Source organism: Aspergillus saccharolyticus (genome assembly GCF_003184585.1).
Source record: "Aspergillus saccharolyticus JOP 1030-1 unplaced genomic scaffold BP01scaffold_16, whole genome shotgun sequence".
Lineage (NCBI taxonomy): Eukaryota > Fungi > Ascomycota > Eurotiomycetes > Eurotiales > Aspergillaceae > Aspergillus > Aspergillus saccharolyticus.
Window position 1 is genome coordinate 451,426 of NW_020290626.1, and position 21,236 is coordinate 472,661.

General features: G+C 51.4%; 9 protein-coding genes across 9 annotated transcripts; 4 read left to right on the plus strand and 5 right to left on the minus strand.

Moving 5' to 3' along the window:
- The first annotated feature begins 358 nt into the window (after positions 1–358).
- On the plus strand, positions 359–2,531 carry BP01DRAFT_55310 (NOT2 family protein). Its single transcript, XM_025579940.1, has 7 exons — positions 359–550; positions 616–757; positions 862–1,388; positions 1,443–1,507; positions 1,562–1,833; positions 1,886–2,240; positions 2,306–2,531. Exons 1-7 carry the CDS (start codon positions 469–471, stop codon positions 2,396–2,398), a joined length of 1,536 nt encoding a protein of 511 aa, XP_025431133.1. The 5' UTR covers positions 359–468; the 3' UTR covers positions 2,399–2,531.
- A 132-nt stretch (positions 2,532–2,663) lies between these two features.
- Positions 2,664–3,841, minus strand: gtmA (gliotoxin thiomethyltransferase; the record flags this gene model as incomplete). Its single annotated transcript, XM_025573436.1, has 4 exons — positions 3,372–3,841; positions 3,242–3,280; positions 3,107–3,163; positions 2,664–3,046 (listed from the first exon to the last, which is right to left on the minus strand). The coding sequence occupies exons 1-4, from the start codon at positions 3,760–3,762 to the stop codon at positions 2,664–2,666; spliced, it is 870 nt and encodes a 289-aa protein (XP_025431134.1). The 5' UTR covers positions 3,763–3,841.
- Positions 3,842–4,910: 1,069 nt separating this feature from the next.
- Positions 4,911–9,069, plus strand: BP01DRAFT_392098 (condensin subunit SMC2). The gene is made up of 6 exons (XM_025578122.1): positions 4,911–5,000; positions 5,075–5,115; positions 5,207–7,364; positions 7,420–7,794; positions 7,850–8,523; positions 8,581–9,069. Exons 1-6 carry the CDS (start codon positions 4,974–4,976, stop codon positions 8,843–8,845), a joined length of 3,540 nt encoding a protein of 1,179 aa, XP_025431135.1. The 5' UTR covers positions 4,911–4,973; the 3' UTR covers positions 8,846–9,069.
- Positions 9,070–9,210: 141 nt separating this feature from the next.
- Positions 9,211–10,509, plus strand: BP01DRAFT_341274 (CUE domain-containing protein). Its single transcript, XM_025573437.1, has 2 exons — positions 9,211–9,693; positions 9,757–10,509. Exons 1-2 carry the CDS (start codon positions 9,412–9,414, stop codon positions 10,039–10,041), a joined length of 567 nt encoding a protein of 188 aa, XP_025431136.1. The 5' UTR covers positions 9,211–9,411; the 3' UTR covers positions 10,042–10,509.
- psf2 (DNA replication protein PSF2) lies at positions 10,488–11,829 on the minus strand. The gene is made up of 3 exons (XM_025575115.1): positions 11,610–11,829; positions 10,833–11,419; positions 10,488–10,750 (listed from the first exon to the last, which is right to left on the minus strand). The coding sequence occupies exons 1-3, from the start codon at positions 11,721–11,723 to the stop codon at positions 10,642–10,644; spliced, it is 810 nt and encodes a 269-aa protein (XP_025431137.1). The 5' UTR covers positions 11,724–11,829; the 3' UTR covers positions 10,488–10,641.
- BP01DRAFT_392101 (phospholipase D/nuclease) lies at positions 11,740–16,541 on the plus strand. Its single transcript, XM_025578123.1, has 7 exons — positions 11,740–12,789; positions 12,840–12,977; positions 13,030–13,911; positions 14,347–14,723; positions 14,817–14,929; positions 15,012–15,450; positions 15,531–16,541. Exons 1-7 carry the CDS (start codon positions 11,964–11,966, stop codon positions 16,227–16,229), a joined length of 3,474 nt encoding a protein of 1,157 aa, XP_025431138.1. The 5' UTR covers positions 11,740–11,963; the 3' UTR covers positions 16,230–16,541.
- BP01DRAFT_392102 (acyl-CoA binding protein) lies at positions 16,171–17,233 on the minus strand (the record flags this gene model as incomplete). The annotated part of the gene is made up of 3 exons (XM_025578124.1): positions 16,171–16,650; positions 16,768–16,833; positions 16,982–17,233. 3 exons carry the CDS (start codon positions 17,231–17,233, stop codon positions 16,534–16,536), a joined length of 435 nt encoding a protein of 144 aa, XP_025431139.1. The 3' UTR covers positions 16,171–16,533.
- A 496-nt stretch (positions 17,234–17,729) lies between these two features.
- Positions 17,730–18,753, minus strand: BP01DRAFT_297249 (putative U-box domain protein; the record flags this gene model as incomplete). The annotated part of the gene is made up of 3 exons (XM_025571873.1): positions 17,730–17,963; positions 18,042–18,579; positions 18,671–18,753. The coding sequence occupies 3 exons, from the start codon at positions 18,751–18,753 to the stop codon at positions 17,730–17,732; spliced, it is 855 nt and encodes a 284-aa protein (XP_025431140.1).
- An 873-nt stretch (positions 18,754–19,626) lies between these two features.
- On the minus strand, positions 19,627–20,409 carry BP01DRAFT_55413 (RpiB/LacA/LacB family sugar-phosphate isomerase). The gene has a single exon (XM_025579941.1). The coding sequence runs from the start codon at positions 20,304–20,306 to the stop codon at positions 19,806–19,808; it is 501 nt and encodes a 166-aa protein (XP_025431141.1). The 5' UTR covers positions 20,307–20,409; the 3' UTR covers positions 19,627–19,805.
- Between the last annotated feature and the right edge of the window lie 827 nt (positions 20,410–21,236).

The following is a 21,236-nucleotide window of genomic DNA, read 5'->3' on the forward strand; positions in this document are numbered from 1 at the left end:
TTTCTTATCGCTGTTACGCTGAAGCACTGATTGTCTTCTTGGTTTTGCGCCTCGGACTCGAAGCTTTCCATAGAGTCTGTCGATCACTCAAATTTCTGCACAATGAACAGGCCAGGTTTGTCTTTTCTACCCTTCTTTGTCGTCGTCATGGCCGGGCCTGCTACAGCAGCCCCATACGCCCTCGACATTGGATATTGTGGTGTCTCCCATCCTCCCAACCACCATGTAGGTGGTCCAGAGGACGCTGATGCACGGAACCACAGCTCTTTTCGATGTTGGATCCAGTTGCAAAAGTCTATTCATGGGTCTCCATGGCCGACCGCGAGTCCTAGCAGCAGCATCCCCACAACACCCTTCTGGCCCGACTTGAAGCAGTCGCAAGGTGTCGATATGTGCTAGCGATGACCTTGAGCTTGTCGCTGACCGCTCTTTCAACCACTAGGAACAGGCCCACAACCCCTACGAGGCATGGCCGGCTTCCCCGCACAACAACAGGCACAGGCTCGAAACGCAGCTTTAGCAACGGCGCGGTTACCGAACGGCAAACTTGGTGCGATTTGTTTCTGATATTGGGCGTTGCATACACCCGCGAACTGACAATTGTGGCCGGAGTAGGGAGCGGAGCGAACTGGAACTTCAACTTACCCGTAAGCGGAACACCAGGGATGCAAGGCAGTCAACAACGCAGCATCGGGACGATGGGCACATTCGCTCAGAGCTTAAGTGGATCTCAGCCGACCACGCCCCTGGATCTCTCGTGAGTGTGTCTTTAGAACCCGCAGGGTTTGACTCATCAACTGGCCCATAGAGGAAAGCATGTCTGTTGATCTTCTGGCTGAGATTTATTGTCTCTCCTCACAGGGACTTCCCTTCGCTCTCCGGCGCGGCTCCGCAGTCGCAGACGCAAAATCCAAGCCACATGGTGTGGGCAAATGCTAGCCAGCGTGCTATGCAGCAGACCCCTGTTCAAAGACCGCAACATGCTACATCGCAAGCGCCGTCGCGACCATCACAAACACAAACCCAGCACCCTCAACAACAATCCCAACCCGCACATGATGACGTATTTCCCTCCGGCGCACAATTTGCGAATCGTTTGGAAGATTACCGGAACGGTGGCCAAGGTATCAGTGGCCAACTGACCGCTGGCGGACAACCCCAGACGGGCAATATCGAGGAATTTCCCCCGCTCGGACGCAATGCGCCTGCGGAGCTAGGTCAGGACCGACGAGGATCGCTGATGCAAGGTACGGGGCTTGGGAACTACAGCAGTGGTATGCCTTTTGCTGGAGTCACCCAGTCCCAAACTGCGCAAAGTCGGAACATGATCGCTACCTCCATGAACGGACAAGAAAGGATTATGTCTCCGGGGAACGCAAGCTCAGCAGGTAAGCCTCAGCAGAGGCAGGAGCACCACATGCAGCGCTAAGATCACATTCTAGGAATCGAGAATTCGCGATCGCCGGTGAATCAAGGTTCTAGCAGGCTTCCTAGCTCGGAAAAAGAGGTACCCAACCCGGCACCCTATTATCCCCTTCGAACTATTCTTATGAGTATATAGCCGGAGGTCAGCAGTTCTGTAGCGTCTACTTCTGTTGGTTACAGCGAGCAACCAACAATCATGCGACCGCCAGGCTTCCCAGCCACGGCCAAGGAAGCATCTGCTGGGGCTGCACCAACAGCCGATCAGTCGCCTTTCGCTGAAATGAGCGAACTTGACAAGTTCGGGCTAGCAGGATTGTTGCGCATGATTCATAGTGACAACGCCGATGTCTCCAGTCTGGCAGTAGGCCAGGATCTGATGACATTAGGGTTGGATTTAAATCAGCCAGAGTACGCTTACCATTGAACACTCCGTGAATATTATGCTGACTGACACGTCTAGACCATTACATACGTCATTCGCTTCACCATTTGTGGCGTCCATGACGGGCGCGCCTTTGGAGCAGGATTTCGCCCTCCCTTCATGCTATAGCGTGGCCAACGTCCAACCTCTGCAGTCGAGGATTCCTAGCTTCAGTGATGAGACGCTTTTCTACATTTTCTACAGCATGCCGCGAGATGTCTTGCAGGAGGTTGTAGCGGAGGAACTAATGGGCCGGAAATGGAGATATCACAAGATCGAGCGGTGCTGGCTCACTCGTGACGAGACGTATCCCGGCCCTGTCGACGTGGAGCGTGGTGTTAGTGAAAGGGGTGTCTACCTCTTGTGGGATCCCACTAGCTGGAAGAAGATCAGAGTATGTTCCCTCCATCTTGCCTGTCTCATCTGGACGTAGCATTATACTGATTGAGCGATCTGCAGCGTGAATTTATCCTTCGCTATGAAGATCTAGACAACCGTGTGGATCCCAACAGAGGGCTTGCGCGTGTCGGGTTTCCGCACCACGGGTCATAAAGGTCGAGCACGGAGCATGTGCAGAGGTGGGATGAGATCAGCACCGGTGTTAGGCTCACTGCACTGTCCCGTAAACGGTCGATCTGAAGATTGCTAGTACTAGCATAGCACCCGGTGTCTCTACATTCTGTGGGAAGTACCTTAAGTACATACCTTTACTTCGAACAATGACTCCCATGATCTGAATTTCAGTTCTTATTGGCTATGAGTTGCATATTCCATATGGTAAACTGGAGCATCATAAGTGAACGATCACCAGTCCTACTCACTTGCTCCCTGTCGCGATGATAGCCGATGGATTCATCCTCACTAGCCCATCTGCTGCGAATCGCTCCTCCAGATACCTCTGCACCGCCACGGGTGCTTCCGTCTGGTACTGTCCTCGCTGTTCCTGAGTCCAGCACTTTTCTATAACCATGTTAAGCATACTTGACGACAGCTCCACAAATTCAGAAATCGGGAGCTGGATCGGTTCCGTCACAGCGATCACCTCAACCTCCTTGAACCCTGCCTTAACGAGTTGTGACTTAACGAATGGTTCCGAGTCCCATCCCACATTGTGCATAGCCAGAAACTCCTCAATGGTTGGGAACTTCAGGTCCTCAGACATGCCGGTGACCGCAGCCCTTAGCAGAGACATCCAGGTAGCTTCGAAGAGAAGTCAGTAACGACAACGTAAAGACTTCTTTAGAAAGGAATGGTACATACGGCTCTTCCAGGTCGAAATCGCAAGCGTTCCACCAGGCTTTAGAATTCTGTAGCATTCTGTTGCGACGAACTGCAGATCAGAGGACTCGTCCTCGCATACTTTGGGACAGAAGCTCTAGACCGAGCACAACTTACCATCCATCGCTGCCTCTGGATCAGAGAACAAGGTAAATGCTACAACAACACCTCGAGGTCAGCCAAGCTTTATTCCAACCATCCTCTTACGCCATTACCTCTTCTCTGAGGCGGAAAAACAAAAGCTTACCAAAAGCCGCAAAAACATCGTTAAAAAACTCATCTGGAAAGCTAGTGCTTTGCGCATCCACCACCTTGGCTTCCGCATTGGGCCATTTCTCCAGTGCAATACGTTTCCGAGTGGATTCAATCATCGTCTCGTTCAGATCGCCACATGTCAAGCTCCAGCGGCTCTTGGCGTTGTCGTCAAGCGTGCGGTTCAGGATGCTCGATACTATACCCAATCCGCAGGCATTGTCCAGGATCACACGAGAATTGGACTGGAGTTGCTGGCTGATGCGCGAGTGAGTGATCAGAGGTGCAACGAAGGGACCGGTGAGCTTCTCAGCAATGTAGTAGCGGGCTAGGAACTCCGGAGTGTGGTAGGATATGTTCTGGATCTTGGGCTGGGAGGTGGCCATTGTTTGCTGAAAGGGTCAGTCCGTGATTACTCAGATGTATAGGTGGCATCAACGACGACACGAATGCACGGAATGGAGCGGCATTCGGAAGAAGCAACTGATAGACCCGCATGAGGGCGTTCATTTATAGTTCTTTTATAGCTTTCTTAACTCTGGCTGGTGGCTGTTGGCTGCTGGGCTTGCATAGGAATGTCTCCGAGATGTCTCCGGAGCACCTTGGGGGACAGATCTCGGTATGCAGGGATTAAATCCTAGCAAGGCATGGTATTGGCTCTGTATGCAATTGTTTTGACAGCTTCCTTCGATGTGATGTAGTCGAATCGCTCGGCGACAATGATCCCTTCTGAGGCATGCATACGGTAAACGTCATGATGCCATGAAGCTCGTATTCGCTAGTCCCGGCTGATTACGCAGATATCAATTGACATTGGATGGTATCACTCTTAAAAAAAATGGCCAAAACGATTTTATGCTAGCCTTTGCCACCCATAATATGATAGAGTCCCTTTTGAACCCATTGGGTGAGTTTGGTGTTGTTCAGGTTACTTACTCTTCCCGCGCTTGGGTCTCGAAGGTACACAAGTCCCATGCACAGACCGTGGGCATATGGATGCTCTCGATAGACTTGACGGCTTGTAGTGTCAAAGTGTCGACCTTACTAGGAGTAGATAAGCGAGCTGCTGTTTCTAGCTATATCTTTCCGATTCAGGTGGATTGTTCATTATAGGACAAGGTTCGCTAAGGCCAATCAACGCATGCAGTTTTCAATGTCTTCTCCATCAACTTCGATGCGGGTCAAGCTGCACCGATGCCAACAAGGGGAGGAAGAAGCTATGGTACAACCAGGAGTGGCATTAAGCTGAGAATTGTTTTTATTTACTGGCAGTGTGGGAGATACTGTTTACTACGCATTCAAGCGCCCTACTGCACTCACCTCGCCACAATACGTATAGTTGTTGGTTGAGGCGCACTGTAATCTAATTGGTTAGTGTTTCTCATGGCTATCTTTGACTGATCACGTGTATGACCCCTCTATGATTACATTATCAGCATCCTAGGCTAAACCCAATGTAGCAAACAGTAAACACGCTGCCCGCCGGGAAAACACCGCCCGCGAAAACAGTTCCCGGATCCAAACCAGCAAACGACACTCCCTTCATCTCCCATGCACCCGAACTTGTAGTTGATGGGGCAGAATTGGAGTCGCAGTCATGAGGATCACAGAAATTATCATTGACGTGAGTCGGGTCTCTCCGCGCCGATGGACTGATTCAGCCCGCAAGTGAGATGTGATTTACTGACTACCCGACAGGGCTTCAAATCGTACGCCGTGCGTACGGTTATCTCAGGATGGTATGCGCTACAGAGGCGTTGAGGGACCTACCAGTCATTCCGCAAGCTTATAGTGCTAATGAAGCTGACTCCTCTTCCACTTGTTGTCTAGGGACGATTCCTTCAACTCTATCACCGGCTTGAATGGTAGTGGAAAATCGAACATCCTCGATGCCATTTGTTTCGTTCTTGGTATCACGAATATGAGCACCGTTCGCGCACAGAATCTCCAGGATCTTATTTATAAGCGCGGTCAGGCCGGTGTAACCAAGGCCAGCGTCACCATCGTCTTTGACAACCGCGACACGGCCAAGTCGCCCATCGGCTTCGAAGAATATGCGACGATCTCAGTGACGCGCCAAATTGTCCTCGGCGGAACGAGCAAATATCTCATCAACGGCCACCGGGCGCAGCAGCAGACCGTCCAGAACCTTTTCCAGAGCGTGCAGCTGAATATCAATAACCCCAATTTCCTGATCATGCAGGGAAAGATCACAAAGGTGCTGAACATGAAGGCGGTTGAGATCTTGTCGATGATCGAGGAAGCGGCGGGTACGCGCATGTTCGAGGATCGAAGGGAGAAGGCCGTGAAGACGATGAGCAAAAAGGAGCTCAAGCTGCGCGAAATCGAAGAGTTGCTCAAGGAGGAAATTGAGCCCAAGCTGGAGAAGCTCCGGTCGGAGAAGCGAGCATTCCTGGACTTCCAGCAGACACAGAATGATCTGGAGCGGCTGACGAGACTGGTCGTTGCTCACGACTATTTGAAGAGCAACGAGCGGCTTCGTGTAACAGGGGAGGAATGCGAGAACAAGAAGCAGAGAGTACAGGACCTCGAAGACAGCGCAACGAAGCTCAAGAGCGAGATCGCTCACTTGGAGGATGATGTTAAGAGGGTCAAAGCCGCTCGGGATAAGGAGCTCCGGAAAGGCGGCAAGTTTCAAGCCTTGGAAGACGAAGTCAAATCCAACTCGCACGAGCTCGTTCGATTGGCAACGGTCTTCGACCTCAAGAATGCCAGCATTGCCGAGGAGAAGGAGAAGATGAAAGACTCCCAGAAAACAGTTAGCGACCTGGAAAAGGTCCTCAAGGAGAAAAAGAAGGTTTACGATAAAATACAGGCCGAATTCAACGCCGCGAAAGCAGAACTTGACGCCCAAACCTCTGAGGTGGAGCAAAAGGAAGAGTTGCTTCAGACGCTACAGACTGGTGTTGCTTCGAGAGAAGGTCAGGAGAGTGGTTACCAAGGTCAGCTACAGGATGCTCGCAATCGTGCCAGCGCAGCTGCGACAGGACAGGAGCAGGCCAAATTAAAAATCGCGCATCTGGAAAAAAGAATTAAGGAGGAAGAGCCCAGGGCACAGAAGGCGAAGGAGCAGAATTCTGGTCTCCTCAAGGAACTGGAAGGCTTGAGGTCTCAAGCGAAGAAATTAGAGGCTGAACTTACTAGGCTGGGATATGAGCCAGGTAGAGAAGAAGAGCTCAACCAAGAACAAGCGGAGCTACAAAGGGACATCCGTGAGCTGCGCCGCAGAGCTGATGAGCTTCAAAGAAAGGTCGCAAACATCGACTTCCAATACGCCGATCCTTACCCGCATTTCGATCGCTCGAAGGTCAAGGGTCTTGTGGCGCAACTTTTTACCCTGGATAAGGAGAAGATTCAAGCCGCGACTGCACTGGAAATTTGCGCTGGTGGACGCTTGTACAATGTTGTCGTCGACTCGGCTGAGACTGGTACGCAACTTCTAAAGAACGGCCGACTTAAGAAGCGTGTGACGATCATCCCTTTGAACAAGATCTCATCTTTCAGGGCCTCCGCAGAGAAGATCGGCGCTGCTCAGAATATCGCCCCGGGTAAGGTAGATATTGCCTTGTCTCTGATTGGATTCGATGATGAGGTTACGGCGGCCATGAACTATGTCTTTGGCAATACCTTGATTTGCCAGGATGCCGAGACGGCTAAGCGTGTTACTTTTGATCCATCTGTCCGCATCAAGAGTGTGACACTTGAGGGCGACGTTTATGACCCTTCAGGCACCTTGTCTGGTGGCAGCTCCCCAAACTCTAGCGGTGTTCTTGTAACGCTCGGGAAATTAAATGAGATCACCAGAGAAATCCGCAGCAAGGAGCGACTCCTTATCACCCTCGAAGAGACTATGAGGAAGGAGAAGAAGAAGCTTGACGCAGCTCGCACGATCAAGCAGGAGTTGGACCTCAAGACCCATGAGATCAAGCTCACGGAGGAGCAGATTAGTGGTAACTCGTCTTCAACCGTAAGAATTCACCCAATTGTGACATTCAGGCTGAACTAAAGCTCACTTAAATCAGATCATCCAAGCTGTTGAAGAGATGAAAGCGAATATCGAGCAGCTGAAGAAGGATATCTCTGACGCCAAGACTCGACAAAGTGAAGCATCCAAGGATATCAAGCGAATCGAAAAAGATATGAGCGAATTCAACGACAACAAAGATAGCAAGCTAGCGGAGCTGCAAGCTTCCCTAGACTCTCTCAAAAAAAAGCTTGCCAAGAATTCCAACTCTGCCAAAATCCTACAGAAGGAGCTCCAGAACTCAAGGCTAGAGTTGGAGCAGGTAGGTAGTGACCTGTCAGCCGCAGAGGAGCAGAGCTCCGAAGCCGAAAACACTTTGAAAGCTCAGATAGAGGAAGTTCAGTCATTGAAGAGAGAACAGGCTCGGATCAAGGTAGGCAAACGTCTAATTCAACCACAGAAAACTGTCTTGCTAAGAGATTTGATAGGATGCGCATGACGTCGCACAGGCTCAGCTTGAGGACGAACGAGCCAGGCTGACGGGCTTTGATAACGAACTACACGAACTTGAGGCGGCGATGAAATCTAAGAGCTCACAAATTACCGAAGGCGGCTTAGAAATGCAGAAGCTAGGCCATCAGCTGGAGAAATTACTGAAGGACCAGCAGGTGGCTGCGCAGACGGTTGCCCATATGGAAAACGAGCATGAGTGGATCGCGGATGAAAAAGATAATTTCGGACGAACCAACACGCCATACGACTTCAAGAACCACAACATTGCTGAATGCAAGTCGACGCTGCGGAACCTCACGGAGCGCTCCCAGGGCATGAAGAAGAAGATCAACCCTAAGGTCATGAACATGATTGACAGCGTGGAAAAGAAGGAGGCCGCTCTGAAGAACATGATGAAGACTGTTATTCGAGATAAGCGAAAGATCGAGGAAACTATCATCAACCTGAATGAGTACAAGAAAGAGGCTCTTCACAAGACATGGACTAAGGTCAATGGCGATTTTGGTCAAATCTTTTCCGAGCTTCTGCCGGGCAGTTTCGCTAAGTTGGATCCCCCAGAGGGCAAGGATATCACAGATGGGTTGGAAGTGAAGGTATCTCTGGGTAAGGTTTGGAAGCAGAGTTTAACAGAGTTAAGTGGTGGACAGAGGTACGTAAAAGCTCCTGAGATACTACGTTGCGAGCCGGAGAACTAACGCATGCGCAGATCTCTTATTGCTCTCTCATTGATAATGGCACTACTGCAATTCAAGCCGGCCCCAATGTACATTCTGGACGAGGTCGACGCTGCTCTAGATCTGTCACACACACAAAATATCGGTCGCTTGATCAAGACCCGTTTCAATGGATCTCAGTTTATCGTGGTGTCGCTGAAGGATGGTATGTTCCAGAATGCCAATCGTATTTTCCGTACGAGGTTCAGCGAGGGTACCAGTGTGGTCCAAGCCTTGACTGCTGCGGACCTCAGATAGACACACTCCAGTCAGGAAATTGATTCTTCGTTTGTTCATACTTCGTTTGGGCTATTCTGGTTAAGGACAGGGACAGGAAGCGTTATATGACGGGGCCATGGCGATTTCTTGTTGTGGGGTGTTTTTGAATGATGTATATGAACCTGGATGACTTTACTGTTACATTTTAATGATATTCGTGGATATTTCCATACCATGGTGCGTCAAAGAATTTTGAAAATGACTGGTATACTTAAAGAGTTGGATAGAACGCCGTTAGCGGCGATATGAAGGACGTTTGAAGGGATTCCGCCCTCCCGTTCCGCCCTCCCGACATGCTCCACCGCCACCTCGCCGCTCTTCCAATCTGCCGCGGCTTTCCTCAACTCAACCAACATCCCCCCTCTCTCTAGAAGCGTCTCCACTCGATATTTACCTTTCAAGGACAAAGTTGCCCCTTTCGCCGAAATTTTGTGGCCAGAGATATCCTTTCACTTTCCCTTGGAAATTTGCGCCTCTAACGTCCCGACATCCCCCTCATATTCCAACACTGACGCAGTCCCCCTCTCCACACGTGACCTGTCACCATGCCCGACGAAGAGCCGTCCCTGAATATCCCCTCCCTTCTTACGCTTGCCGTTGTCTCTTTCTTCGTGATTCGATGGTTCTTCAACCGTGACGGCGACGCTGGTGCCGGGGCTGGTCGCAGCCGCGCGCGAGGAAATGGCGTCGATCCAGCGCAGGTCGAGCAGATCTCGCAGATGTTCCCTCAACTCAGTCATCGCGAGATCATGTGGGATTTGCAGCGCAACGGAGGAAACATGGCCGCGACTACGGAAAGAATCCTGACGGGTCGTGGACTAGAAGTGGTAAGTTCCTCGTTCAGTCTTGGTGGTACTCTGCCTTGAAGCTAACACTGTGAACCCCGACAGCCTCCTCCTTCTTTCCAACCGCAGGTCGCTATCCCTACACCCACCGCACCGGTACAGCCTGTCACTGCTACACCCAAGGCAGACGGCCAGGACCTGATCTCTCGGTACAACCTTCGCTCGAAAGTCGGCGCGGAGGAGGATGCTGCGACCTCGCAGGCTCAGCCATCCACGGGCTGGTCGCAGAGCAAGGAGGAGCGACAGCGCCTGCTCCAGAAACGCAGGGACGATATGATTTTGGCGGCGAGGAGGAAGATGATGCAGAAGGACCAAGGGGTGGCTCAATAATATGCACCCCTTTCCTATTCTGACATGGTTTCGCGCGTTGACGCTCCCTACTCTTCACTTGCCTTTTGTTGTCACTTAGCACGGTCTGCATAATTGTCATTGTGGGCTTCCTTCTCCTCAGGTTTCTTCGACCAATTTGGACTGCTCTTTTCCTCGCTGCGGCCTGAGTCTTATTTACCAGCACCTATTGTTAGTTCTATATACCTTTTTTTTCTCCTTGGCGTTGAGGAAGGCTCAAGGATTGATTCAGCAATGAAGTACTTTTCGGCTAGGCTCGGCTCAGAGCGTCAGCCTCAAGTTGACGATGGTGCCTTCACTAGTCTCCTGTCTTTTATGGACAGCTTCGCGCGCACAAGGCGCGGCTTGTTTTTATGGAGCATGTTTCTCAGTTGGAACGATTGGAACAGATTGATCATGCGTGGATCTTGTCTGATCCTGCATTTCATGCGATATAGTAAATCTGTTATCGAACGACTATAAGGGTATATATACATAGGACGTTTCCACATGGGTCTTGCAAATGCCAATAATTTACTGTAAGTCTCCGTAACGCCGACCATGGATGGGCACTGGGTCAAAAGGAGGGTCGTCTCGCGAGTTCTAGAACTCCATTTCATCGTCATCGTCTTGCGTTGCATCGTATCCACCATTAGCCATCTCTTCCGCCAGTTCCTCCCTCCGAGCCTGCTCTCTGGATGCGCCAATACGTCTAATGCACAGTCGGAGTTAGCAAGATGCAGAACAAGAGACTTTCCATGTCGGATGTCCTGGAGAAGAAGGGGGTACCATACCGGAGCCCATCGATCACCCCCGAGATGAACCTCCGTCCCTCACCGAGCTCAATTGCTCCAACACCTGTCAGTGCCACTCCGCCTCCGCCCATCGCGGCGGCATCCAGCGCGTCCACTCCGGACCGGATCTTGGCCATGCGCACCTCTCGCAGCTCCTTCAGCAGCCGGCGGGTCTGATCGGGGTCCACCAGGTCTTCGCTGGCGGCCTCGAGAAGCATATTGCCTACTTCGAGCCAGTGGAAGGGAAGCGTCTGCAGCTCTTGGGCGGGGACATGGTCGCGCGCGACATTCTGCGGTAGAAAGGGCGGCGCGGGGTAATATTTGTCGCCGTCTGGGGTGAAGCGTGGGGTGGCGACGGCTCGCTCGCCACGGTCATGGAGAAACGGTTGCCCTGGTAGAGGTGGGGGAGGAGAGAAGGTTTCTTTATATTCTTCGTATTGGGTCTCGATGTCGAGGATGAAGGAGAGGGATTCCGGGTGGAGCCAGGATGGAGGGAGGATGTTCGCGCGGCGTTGGCGTTTGAGGAGGAGAGCTAGCCAGAGGGGAACAGAGGCGCGGCGAGGAGGAATGAGAGGCTCAACGGGGCCCTAAAGAGAATTCCGAGCTTTAGATTTTCCGTATGCGCAAAAGAGAGATGCTTATATAACAGGGTGAAGGGGAGGGGGAGAGATATAGTCGCGGGTCGAAGGGGTTACATGTTGGTGGTTATAGAAGAGGAATTCGAACGCGAACGGGGTATCGGTTTCTTTTGAGTTTGTTTCAACGGCAATAACTTACACCAAGCAACTCTAAGCCTTCGAGACGCTGACGCGGCAGGATAGTGACCATCTCCATCTCGGCAAGGAAGGAGATCTCCGGGGGCGTAATGCCCCGCGGGAGGGGGAAGGCCATTGCCCGTCAGTCAGGCAAGTTGGGCTATGGAAAGAAGGTGAAGGCAAAACAGAGGGACACATTCCATGCCCTGGCGTCAATCTTCTCTAGACAGGAGTGAGCAAGGCGACAAGGCGATCTATTCCATCATGCCATTGAAGATCAAAGAAAGATTGACTGGCGCGTGCAAGGCGGCCTGTTTGCCCGGTTTGCATCGGGATTTATTCTTCCCTTTTCGGAGCTGTCACTCACTCCTCGTCCATGACTTTATTGCGATTCCCCACCCTTCAGTGTTGGAAGCATGATTTGCTCTTGAAAGCCATACTTATCATGAGTGCACAATCTAAGTCAGGTGTGGTCTTGGCCGCCCGCTATGCTGTGCCTTTTGTTTTGCTGTTGATCCCAATTTGGTTGAGCAGGATCAATGCTCATGTCCCCGAACCATATCTGGACGAGGCGTTCCACATCCCTCAAGCGCAGGCTTACTGGGCTCACAAATGGACCCATTGGGATCCGAAGATCACAACCCCGCCGGGTCTGTATCTCTGGTCGTATGGGCTATGCGCTGCCCTTCTTTCCCTACGAGGTTCTCCTGCGGAGCTTACCCCGGAAGTGCTGCGTGCGACCAACGTGGCAGCTACCGCGATTGCGCTACCATATCGCTTGCAGAAGCTCTTGGATAGACTGCGCAAAACTCGCAATACCCGTCCCTCTGGGGCTTGGCTGAGCCATACAGTGTTGAACATTTGCCTCTTCCCGCCAATTTTCTTCTTCTCGGGGCTTTACTACACTGATATTCTTGCCTTGCTCGTGATTGTCGAAGCATACAATTGGGACCTCAAACGTTCGTCGGGTGATGCATGGTTCCCGCTCAAGACGATCGTTTTCACGGTCCTGGGACTGGTGACGCTGGTATTTAGACAAACGAACATTTTCTGGGCTGCTATCTTTCTGGGTGGACTGCAGGTTGTTCGGCAATTGAAACTGAAGTCCAAGCCGTGTCGGTCCTCGGGTCTCGCGGATGTTGTTCGACAGGGATGGCAGAATGAACTCTATGATCCTCTTGTTTCTGAGGCTTCCATTGAAGGTAGACTTCCTATTTTCAGGAGTGGTTGAAGGCTTGCTTACCAATAATAGACTACTTCAAGACTTCTATTTCGCTGCTCTCGGTTGCCTTAAGTAATTTGGGCACCGTGATCAGCACGGCTATTCCGTACCTGCTTATACTTGCAGGCTTCGGGGCATTTGTCCTCTGGAATGATGGTGTTGTCCTGGGTGAGTCTGCCCGGCTCCTGCATGCCTCCTATAGCACACTGACAACCTCCAGGACATAAGGAATTCCACACTGCCGGTATTCATCTGCCGCAGATGCTGTACATCTGGCCATTCATCGTATTCTTCTCCTGGCCACTACTTCTCGGACCCGTCATCAACTTGGCTCTCCCCAAGTCTTTCCTTCCGAAGTTCATTGATTTTGGCTTTCCCAAGAAACAAAAGGGCTTCCCCAAGTTGCTGACAGCAATTACCGTCATTCCCATCATGCTGGTTGTGGTTCATTTCAACACCATTGTGCATCCGTTCACGCTCGCTGACAATCGCCATTACGTCTTCTACGCTTTCCGGATCCTCCTACGGACCCATCCAGCGACCAAGTACGCCGCTGTTGTCGTTTACTTCCTTTGCGCGTGGATGGTAATTTCTGCCCTCGGTTTCTCCACTACTCCTCAGCCGCCCCAGATGAGGCAGATTACCCAGCCTGCAGCCTGGCAGTATCCGGAGTTGCAGGAGGAGCCCATGCAGAAAGAGCCTACGCAGAAGAAGGCGGAACGCAAGCAGAAGGCAGCAAAGCAGAAGACATCGAAGCAGCCTGCTAAGGCACCTGTACCTCAGCCCATTTCTGAGGAGGCATTTGCCAAGATTCAAGCACATCTCATTCAGCGTCAAAAGCAGCAGCAAGGTGCACCCCAGGTGAGCTTCGTGCTTGTTTGGCTCGCGGCCACAGTGCTGTCTCTCATCACCGCTCCTCTGGTTGAGCCTCGATATTTCATCATTCCGTGGGTGATGTGGCGTCTTCATCTACCGCCCCAGCCGACGCCACTGGTACACCGGCGTCCCCAGCATGCCATCGATGAACTCAATGCAAAGATGGCCACCAACTTTCCGTTGTTCTTGGAGACATATTGGTTCCTGGTCATTAACGCGGTGACTGGTTATATATTCTTGTACTGTGGGTTTGAATGGCCGCAGGAACCCGGCAAGGTCCAGAGGTTTATGTGGTGAGTTTGTGTTTGAAGTTCTGTCTAGTCTGCATAGTAGATAGATTGTCTGTAGCATAGTGTAATATCAGTGCCTTGTATGATAGTAGCAAAGTTCTTGGTAAGCCGAACAGACATCATGATCATGTCAAAAGAATGTAAGGGTGAGAAGTGGTGGTGCCGACACTGGCTTGTTCCGTCCACTTCCTTCTCCGCACCAAACCTCGTTTCTCGAACTTCTTGATTCCACCCTCACAGAGTCTCCACCACAATGGGCGAAACAGACCGTCCTTCAAAAAGGGCAAAACTCTCTAAGCCAGATACAAAGGCAGAGCCTGGAGACTACTCATCAAGTCATGATAATGGGACCGATTTTGACAAACCCCTAGCGTCTCTGTGCCGCTCTATTACACCTCCGCCGGTGTTGTTCTCCCGCTCAGCCAGGAACTCCGCACCCCAAACGCCTTGCCTCTTTTCCTCTCCTCACAAAGCACCACTGCCGAAGCCGAATCAGAAGATTCTCCCCTCGCCTATTCAGCTCACTCATATCCGGGATTTTGCACCCTCGTCGGGCAAGAATGTCGACACCGTCCGTCTCCGCGACATCCTGGGCGATCCCATGATCCGCGAATGCTGGCAATTCAACTACCTCCATGATGTGGATTTCTTAATGAGCCAGTTCGACGAGGATGTGAGAGCACTCGTCAAGCTGAAGGTGGTGCATGGATCGTGGAAACGAGATGCGCCCAATCGGGTGCGAATCGATGTGCGTTATTCTTCTATCTCTTCACTGCCCTCATCGAGTCAACGACTTCCCCACATTCCAAGCCTCCTGCTGGCACTAATATGGTCGCTTCAGGAAGCTTGTACACGATACCCAAACGTAGAAGCTATTGTGGCCTACATGCCCGAAGCGTTTGGCACCCATCACTCCAAAATGATGATTCTCTTGCGACATGATGACTATGCCCAGTGCGTTCTTTGTATTCACCCTAGCTAGTGCATCCGTGCTATTGTTCAAGGAAGCTTTTAGGCTCTAATAATTTCGTCTCAGGGTCATCATCCACACGGCCAACATGATCCCAGGCGACTGGGCGAATATGACCCAAGCGTTGTGGCGGTCTCCGCTCCTTCCTCTTGTGAGCAGCACGAGGAGAGACACCAATGCGGACGATGGACAGCAGCTCCCCGGATCCGGAGCCAGGTTCAAACGAGACTTGCTGGCTTACCTGAGTGAATATGGATCTAAGAAGACGGGCCCGCTGGTCAAGCAATTGAGTCAGTATGATTTCCGTGCTGTTCGAGCAGCACTCGTGGCTAGTGTGCCTTCAAAGCAGAAGCTGAACGAGGCGGATTCGCGAGTCAAGACCCTCTGGGGTTGGGTTGCGTTAAAGGATGTGCTGAAGAATGTCCCTGCCTTGGATCATGTCAAGAAAAACAAGCAGGAGCAAGAAGGAGGTGGGGGGAAGAGAAGGCCGCACATTGTGGTCCAGGTGAGTTTGAGTGACTTCTGCTCTGCAACATGTGCCGGTTCGTACTAGTGGTCGTGGGGAAAGCATACTGATAAACACAGATATCCTCGGTGGCATCGCTTGGGCAATCAGACAAGTGGCTCAAAGAGGTTTTGTTCGCGTCTCTGGCACCCAAAGTAGAAGACCCAAAACCGCGCTACTCGATCATATTTCCCACCCCAGATGAGATCCGACGCTCCCTGAACGGATACGGGTCGGGTGGGTCTATCCATATGAAGCTGCAGAGCGCAGCCCAGCAGAGGCAGCTGCAATATTTGCGGCCCTTTTTGTGTCGTTGGGCGGGAGATGACGAAGAGAAGCCCGCCAAACCCCGACGAGAGGCAGGCCGTCGACGTGCGGCACCGCATATCAAAACGTACATCCGGTTCTCTTCGGAAGATATGACTACAATCGATTGGGCAATGGTCACGTCGGCAAATTTGTCAACGCAGGCTTGGGGCGCGGCCGTAAATGCGAACGGGGAGGTGCGGATCTGCAGCTGGGAGATCGGGGTGGTGGTATGGCCGGAGTTACTGACCAGGGGACCACCGAGCACGGATACTGCTCCTGCAGAGACGGCGATGGTACCGTGTTGCAAAACGGATACACCACTCGCAGTATATGCAGACGCCGCCGTGACAGTTGGGTTTCGAATGCCATACGACCTCCCTCTAAGCCCATTCAGAGCAGACGACATCCCCTGGTGCGCAACAGCGAGTCACAGCGAGCCCGATTGGCTCGGACAGACATGGGAAGGTTAACTGAATTGAGCAACGAGATCATCCGATACACCCTCACCCACTCACCCACCGATAGACCTATATATGCAACTTACCCAACTCACACCTACATCCACCAGCACTCTACACTCGGGATCTTCCCTGAAAAGAATTCAACGACAAGACAGCGAAGTATGATGCTCGCTCATGACTTTACATATTTAAAAACAGACAGAACACTCATCCAACCATTGACAGGCCAAATGGAAAATCTGTACCAGAAAGATATCACAAGCAAAAAGGAACCAGATCATTCATAACCAAGGATGTTCTGTATCGATGCTCTCTAGTCGCGGGTGTGGTACTTCTCAATCAGGTCATTGACCTCCTTGATGTAAAGGGCCTGAGCGCGCTGCTGGCTGATGTGGCTGATCTCCTTCCAGGCGTTGTACTTAAACTTGGCCTATTCGTTCAGGTTGCACGATTAGCCATGTTTTCTCCCCGACAATCCAGGGAAGTAGCCTTTCCGGCCGTCCGGAACGCTCGGAACGGAGAACACGGAATTTGAATGATAACTCACCTCCATCTGGTAGAACGAAGGCTGAGCGGGCTCCTCATTCCGCGAGCGCTTGAAGTACTTGTAGAGCTGTAGTGAAGGGCAAAACAAAGATATATATCAGCATCCATCCGTTGCATACTATTCTTCGAAGAAAAAGAAAGAACCATTTTGAATACAAACTAGTTCATCATGATGAACCAGGGGGGGGAAACACTGAAGGGTAGAAAAGCCATACAGTCAACATCTCGGTCTGTCCAGGCTCGGAAGCCAACTCCTTGACCAGCAGAGTAGCGAACTCGAATCCGCTCTTCAGGGCGTCGGCCTGCTCGCCCTCGACCGAGGCGTTGTCACCGCCGGCCAGAACGGCCTCGACGGCGGTGGAGAGGGCATCGGCGTTGACCTTCTCGGCGGCGGTCTGCACGGCGGGGGCGTACTTGGCCTTGGACTGAGCGGCCGACAGGGCGGTGGTGAAGGCAGTGGTGGACATCTTGAAATGTGGGTTCCTTCTGGTCGGAAGAAGTGTATAGGGTACGAATGAGTGAAATGAGTGGTAGAGAAGAAAAGATGGAAAGGAGAAAGAGGAAAAAAAGGAAGAGGAGGATGGATCGATGGATTGATGGAGGGGTTGAGTTGGTGGGGGTGGAGGAGTTTGTTTGTTTGGTTTGGCTCTGGGTTAGTTGAGGTGGGGTTGACACGGGGGAGGGGAAAGGAGATGGTTGAAATGATGAAATCACGTTGATCGCTACGCATTGCCCGTGCCGAGGAGAAGGCAATTGAGGGATTTGGTTCTATTAATGAGAAGTAATGATAAGTATATAATGCTTATATGCATCTAGGAGGGTTAATTTAACACGGAAATTATGAACATCAGGAAAGTATGTAAAAAGAAGAGGAGCTCTAGTCTTCAATCCATCCACCAACGCCGAACCATTTTGTAACTTGATCAAGTGCCGCTTAAAAAAGTGTTCAAAACAAGTAGAAGATTACCAGTCAACCGCCCAGCCGTTCTTCTGCAGAAACTCCTCGCAAACTCCTTTCAACGCATAGTTGGGCCGAAGGTCATCCACTGTCATCGGTACACGCGTGATCGGGTCCACCTTAGATTGTTCCACATACTTGGTGATTGCAACGCGTTCGAAGCTGGTTCCGGACGGTGTGATCATCGGATCATGCATGATCTCGAATGTGATCGGGTCAATAAGATAATCGGGTACAACCTGAGATAGTCGCACAAGGTCAGCTTCCGTCTTCACAAAGCCTCGACTGAGGAAAGGCAACCCAGATCGCAAGCTTACCCTTTCTTGAATCTCCCCCTTTGATGCAATGGCGAACGTTTCCCGCAACACCTGCAGCGTCTTCTCCGTATCCTCTCGGAGCGCCTTTTGGTCCTCCGAAAATCCAATCTGGCCAATCTCTCCGCGGTCCAACTGTCCCTGGAGGTCGTTCAGCGCTCTCTGTAGGTCGGCCTCGACCAACCGTTCCATATTCGCCAGGGTCTCGTTTTGCTCCCGCACCCGTGCCGCCTCCTTAGCGGCCCAGAGCTGCTGCTTCGCGCGCAGCACCGTCTTAGACAGATTCTCCGACTGGGCACTCTTGGCCGCTAAGCTCGCTTGATATGCTTCGACCGCAACTTCATGTGCTTCTTGTGGCCGCTGCAGTTCCAGCAAAGCCTGTGCCAGATAATAGCGACTTTTCAGATTAGAGGGGTTCTTCGCGCCGAACAAGTCGATCGCCACACGCGCGTCTTTCTCAACGCCAGCCCAATTCTCAAGTCGCATGCGCGTGATAGCCCGATTTGAAAAGAATGTAGGCTCCTTCGGGTTCTTCTGGATACTATGGCCGAACGAATTGAGGGGTAAGTGTCTCGCAGCATAGAGTTTCGGAGGATTCAAGAGGCCTCGCAGTCCATCGATGTTAGACTCACGCTTGGGAAAACATCTCCTCCGCCCCGGCATAATCGCCTTGCTTGAAGAGCTGATTGCCCTTTTCCTTTAGATCGAAAGACATCGTGGGTGTGGTTGCGCCGTGTCTTGTCGCCGTGCTCGTTTATCGACCGCTCAAGGGACACAGTGACGAAAGAAAAGACCAGAATTGGGGTTGAATAGCTCCAGTCAGAACGTAACGAAAGCCGCAAGATTTGTGGTCTTCGAAATGTGTTTGTGAGAGTAACTGATCCCTAATTTTCTTGGTGCCAAAGGAATGAGTAATTGAACGGAGCGATCGGTTTCTGGTGGGGCTCAGTTGACGCTGATCCACTGCTTGGTGCGGAGCTAATGCGGTACTGCGAGACAGTAGAAGAAGCGGGAGAAGTTCTGAAAATGCTTCTATTCTTAAGTAGGCAACGCAATTGTTTTAGATGAGGTCGGGAGAGGGGTATGCTTTGCGGTGTATTAACATACGACCGCAGGAGAAGGGGGGCACAGTCAGCGTGCCTTGTGGTAAGAGGACAGCAAGACCTTTGATGCTAATTGGTACTGGGGAGGAGCAGATTAGCACTAGCCTCATTCGTAGGGACAGGCCCAGAGCAGTCAGGAGTTTTGTGTGCCATCTTCGAGGCAGAAAAGAATCCTTGATGTATCTGCGAATTGCTGCGGTCATTTGCACATCGAAGCTGATCGACCCCCGCAGAAAAATGGATGAGTCAGCACAAAAGTATGGGGAAGATCGTCAAAATGGCATTGGGGAAGTGAAGAACATTTGAGACACAGGTTTACCAGCTACGGAACGCCAAAATCATACTCAGTAACTGTTCATGTATTTCCCTAGTCCTTTCCACTTAGAGCTAGAAATTGAGAAGATTGGCCGGCCATGATCCTCCCATTCATCTCGTGGTATCGTCGAATTCGTTTTGAGATATTCATATCAGTGTTTAAAAGTGCGTACTCCGCAAATAGGCTGGGATCCAGTCCGCAACCAGCTCGTCTCGCGTGTGGAAGGTATCGTAGACAAGGCTAGATTAATTGCCATTCCCTGAAAGGCAGGAAGGGAGTTTCAAGTTGGTTGATTGACGAATTATTGTATCGTGAATGTATATGGAACTCGTTGACAATCCATGCCGTCTACTGAGCAGCAGCAGCTTCGCCGAAGAGCTGGGCTTCGTAGTCGGAAATAGCTTGGACCTTTTCGGCAGAGGCACTCTTGGGATCGAAGCGGTAGGTTAACCACTCGTTGGCGAGCTTTTTGGCCAGTTCGATACCAATGACGCGCTGGCCAAAGCAGAGAACCTGAGCATCATTGCTGAGAATAGAGCGCTCGACGGAGAAGGAGTCGTGAGCCGTCACAGCACGAATTCCAGGCACCTTATTTGCAGAAATAGCGACACCGAGACCAGTCCCGCAAATGAACAGCCCGCGGTCTGCCTTGCCCTCCTTGATGAGTTTGGCGCCAGCGACAGCAGGATGAGGGTAAGCAGTCTTGTCGCTGGTGGAGTTGACGCCCACATCGAGGATGGAGTCGACCAGTGAACTTTTTTCCAGGGCGGCTTTGAGGGTCTCTTTGTAGGGCTGACCCGCCTCATCGCAGGCCATGACAATGCGGAGGGGCTTGAGATCGGCAGACATGATCACTTTCAAGAGATAAACTGGTGGTGTTTAAAGTGGAGGAATCTTGTGAAGGTGAAGGGTAGGGAGGAGGTAAAAAAAAGACGTCTGATAAAGGCCAAGGGAGAAGAATGATGGAACAATGATGAAAAAATATCGTCTGGGACTGGGATCGAATCAGCCTTTATATCCTCCTCCACCGAGCCCATCCTTGAGTACTCTTCTCCTCAAATCCGACAAGAATGCAAGGCTGAGCGGTGCGTACCTCTTGAGACCCAAAGCCCCAAACTTCGGTGATTAATGAGGGGAGGTGGCATGGCTCCAATCAGCGCCATCACCTGCACCGGGTGCATTGAGCACACTTGACAATATCTGACGCGCGCACTTTGCGAGCTCATTTGGGAATCCCCACAACAGCGATCGTGCCAAGGAGCCTGCTTTGGGGAACGCAGGTTGAATGTTCGGTTCTGGCAGGTCCACCATGGCGTCATGAACTTAACCGTCGGGGCAAGGGAGAGGCGATTTCATGCAGCTTAATTACACCTATCAACCTTAAGGTGTAAATGCGGAAATCCGGCGTCGCGGAGATTCACAACGGATCCCTGGTCGCATTGTTCTCACATATTATTGATCCGACTAACCATACTTCGATAGCGCCTCAATCGACTTTACTTCTTCGACTACGCCTCTGAAGTCTACGACTCACTCTCTCACTCATCGGTCATGCATTCCTCAGTCGCCATTGACATCTGCCTTCGCTCTTTTAATGGGTAGCGTGCAGAGGATTCGAGGACCAAAGGATCATTTCCATTACTTTTCTGAAAGATGACATGAGACATGCAGATCGACGTATTCTGATAATTCAGCGACCTGCACACCGGCTTTGAATTGATGACGACTGATCTTCCCCTCCTACATCCCTCCCTTTTACTCAGAAATCTGGTCTGCGAT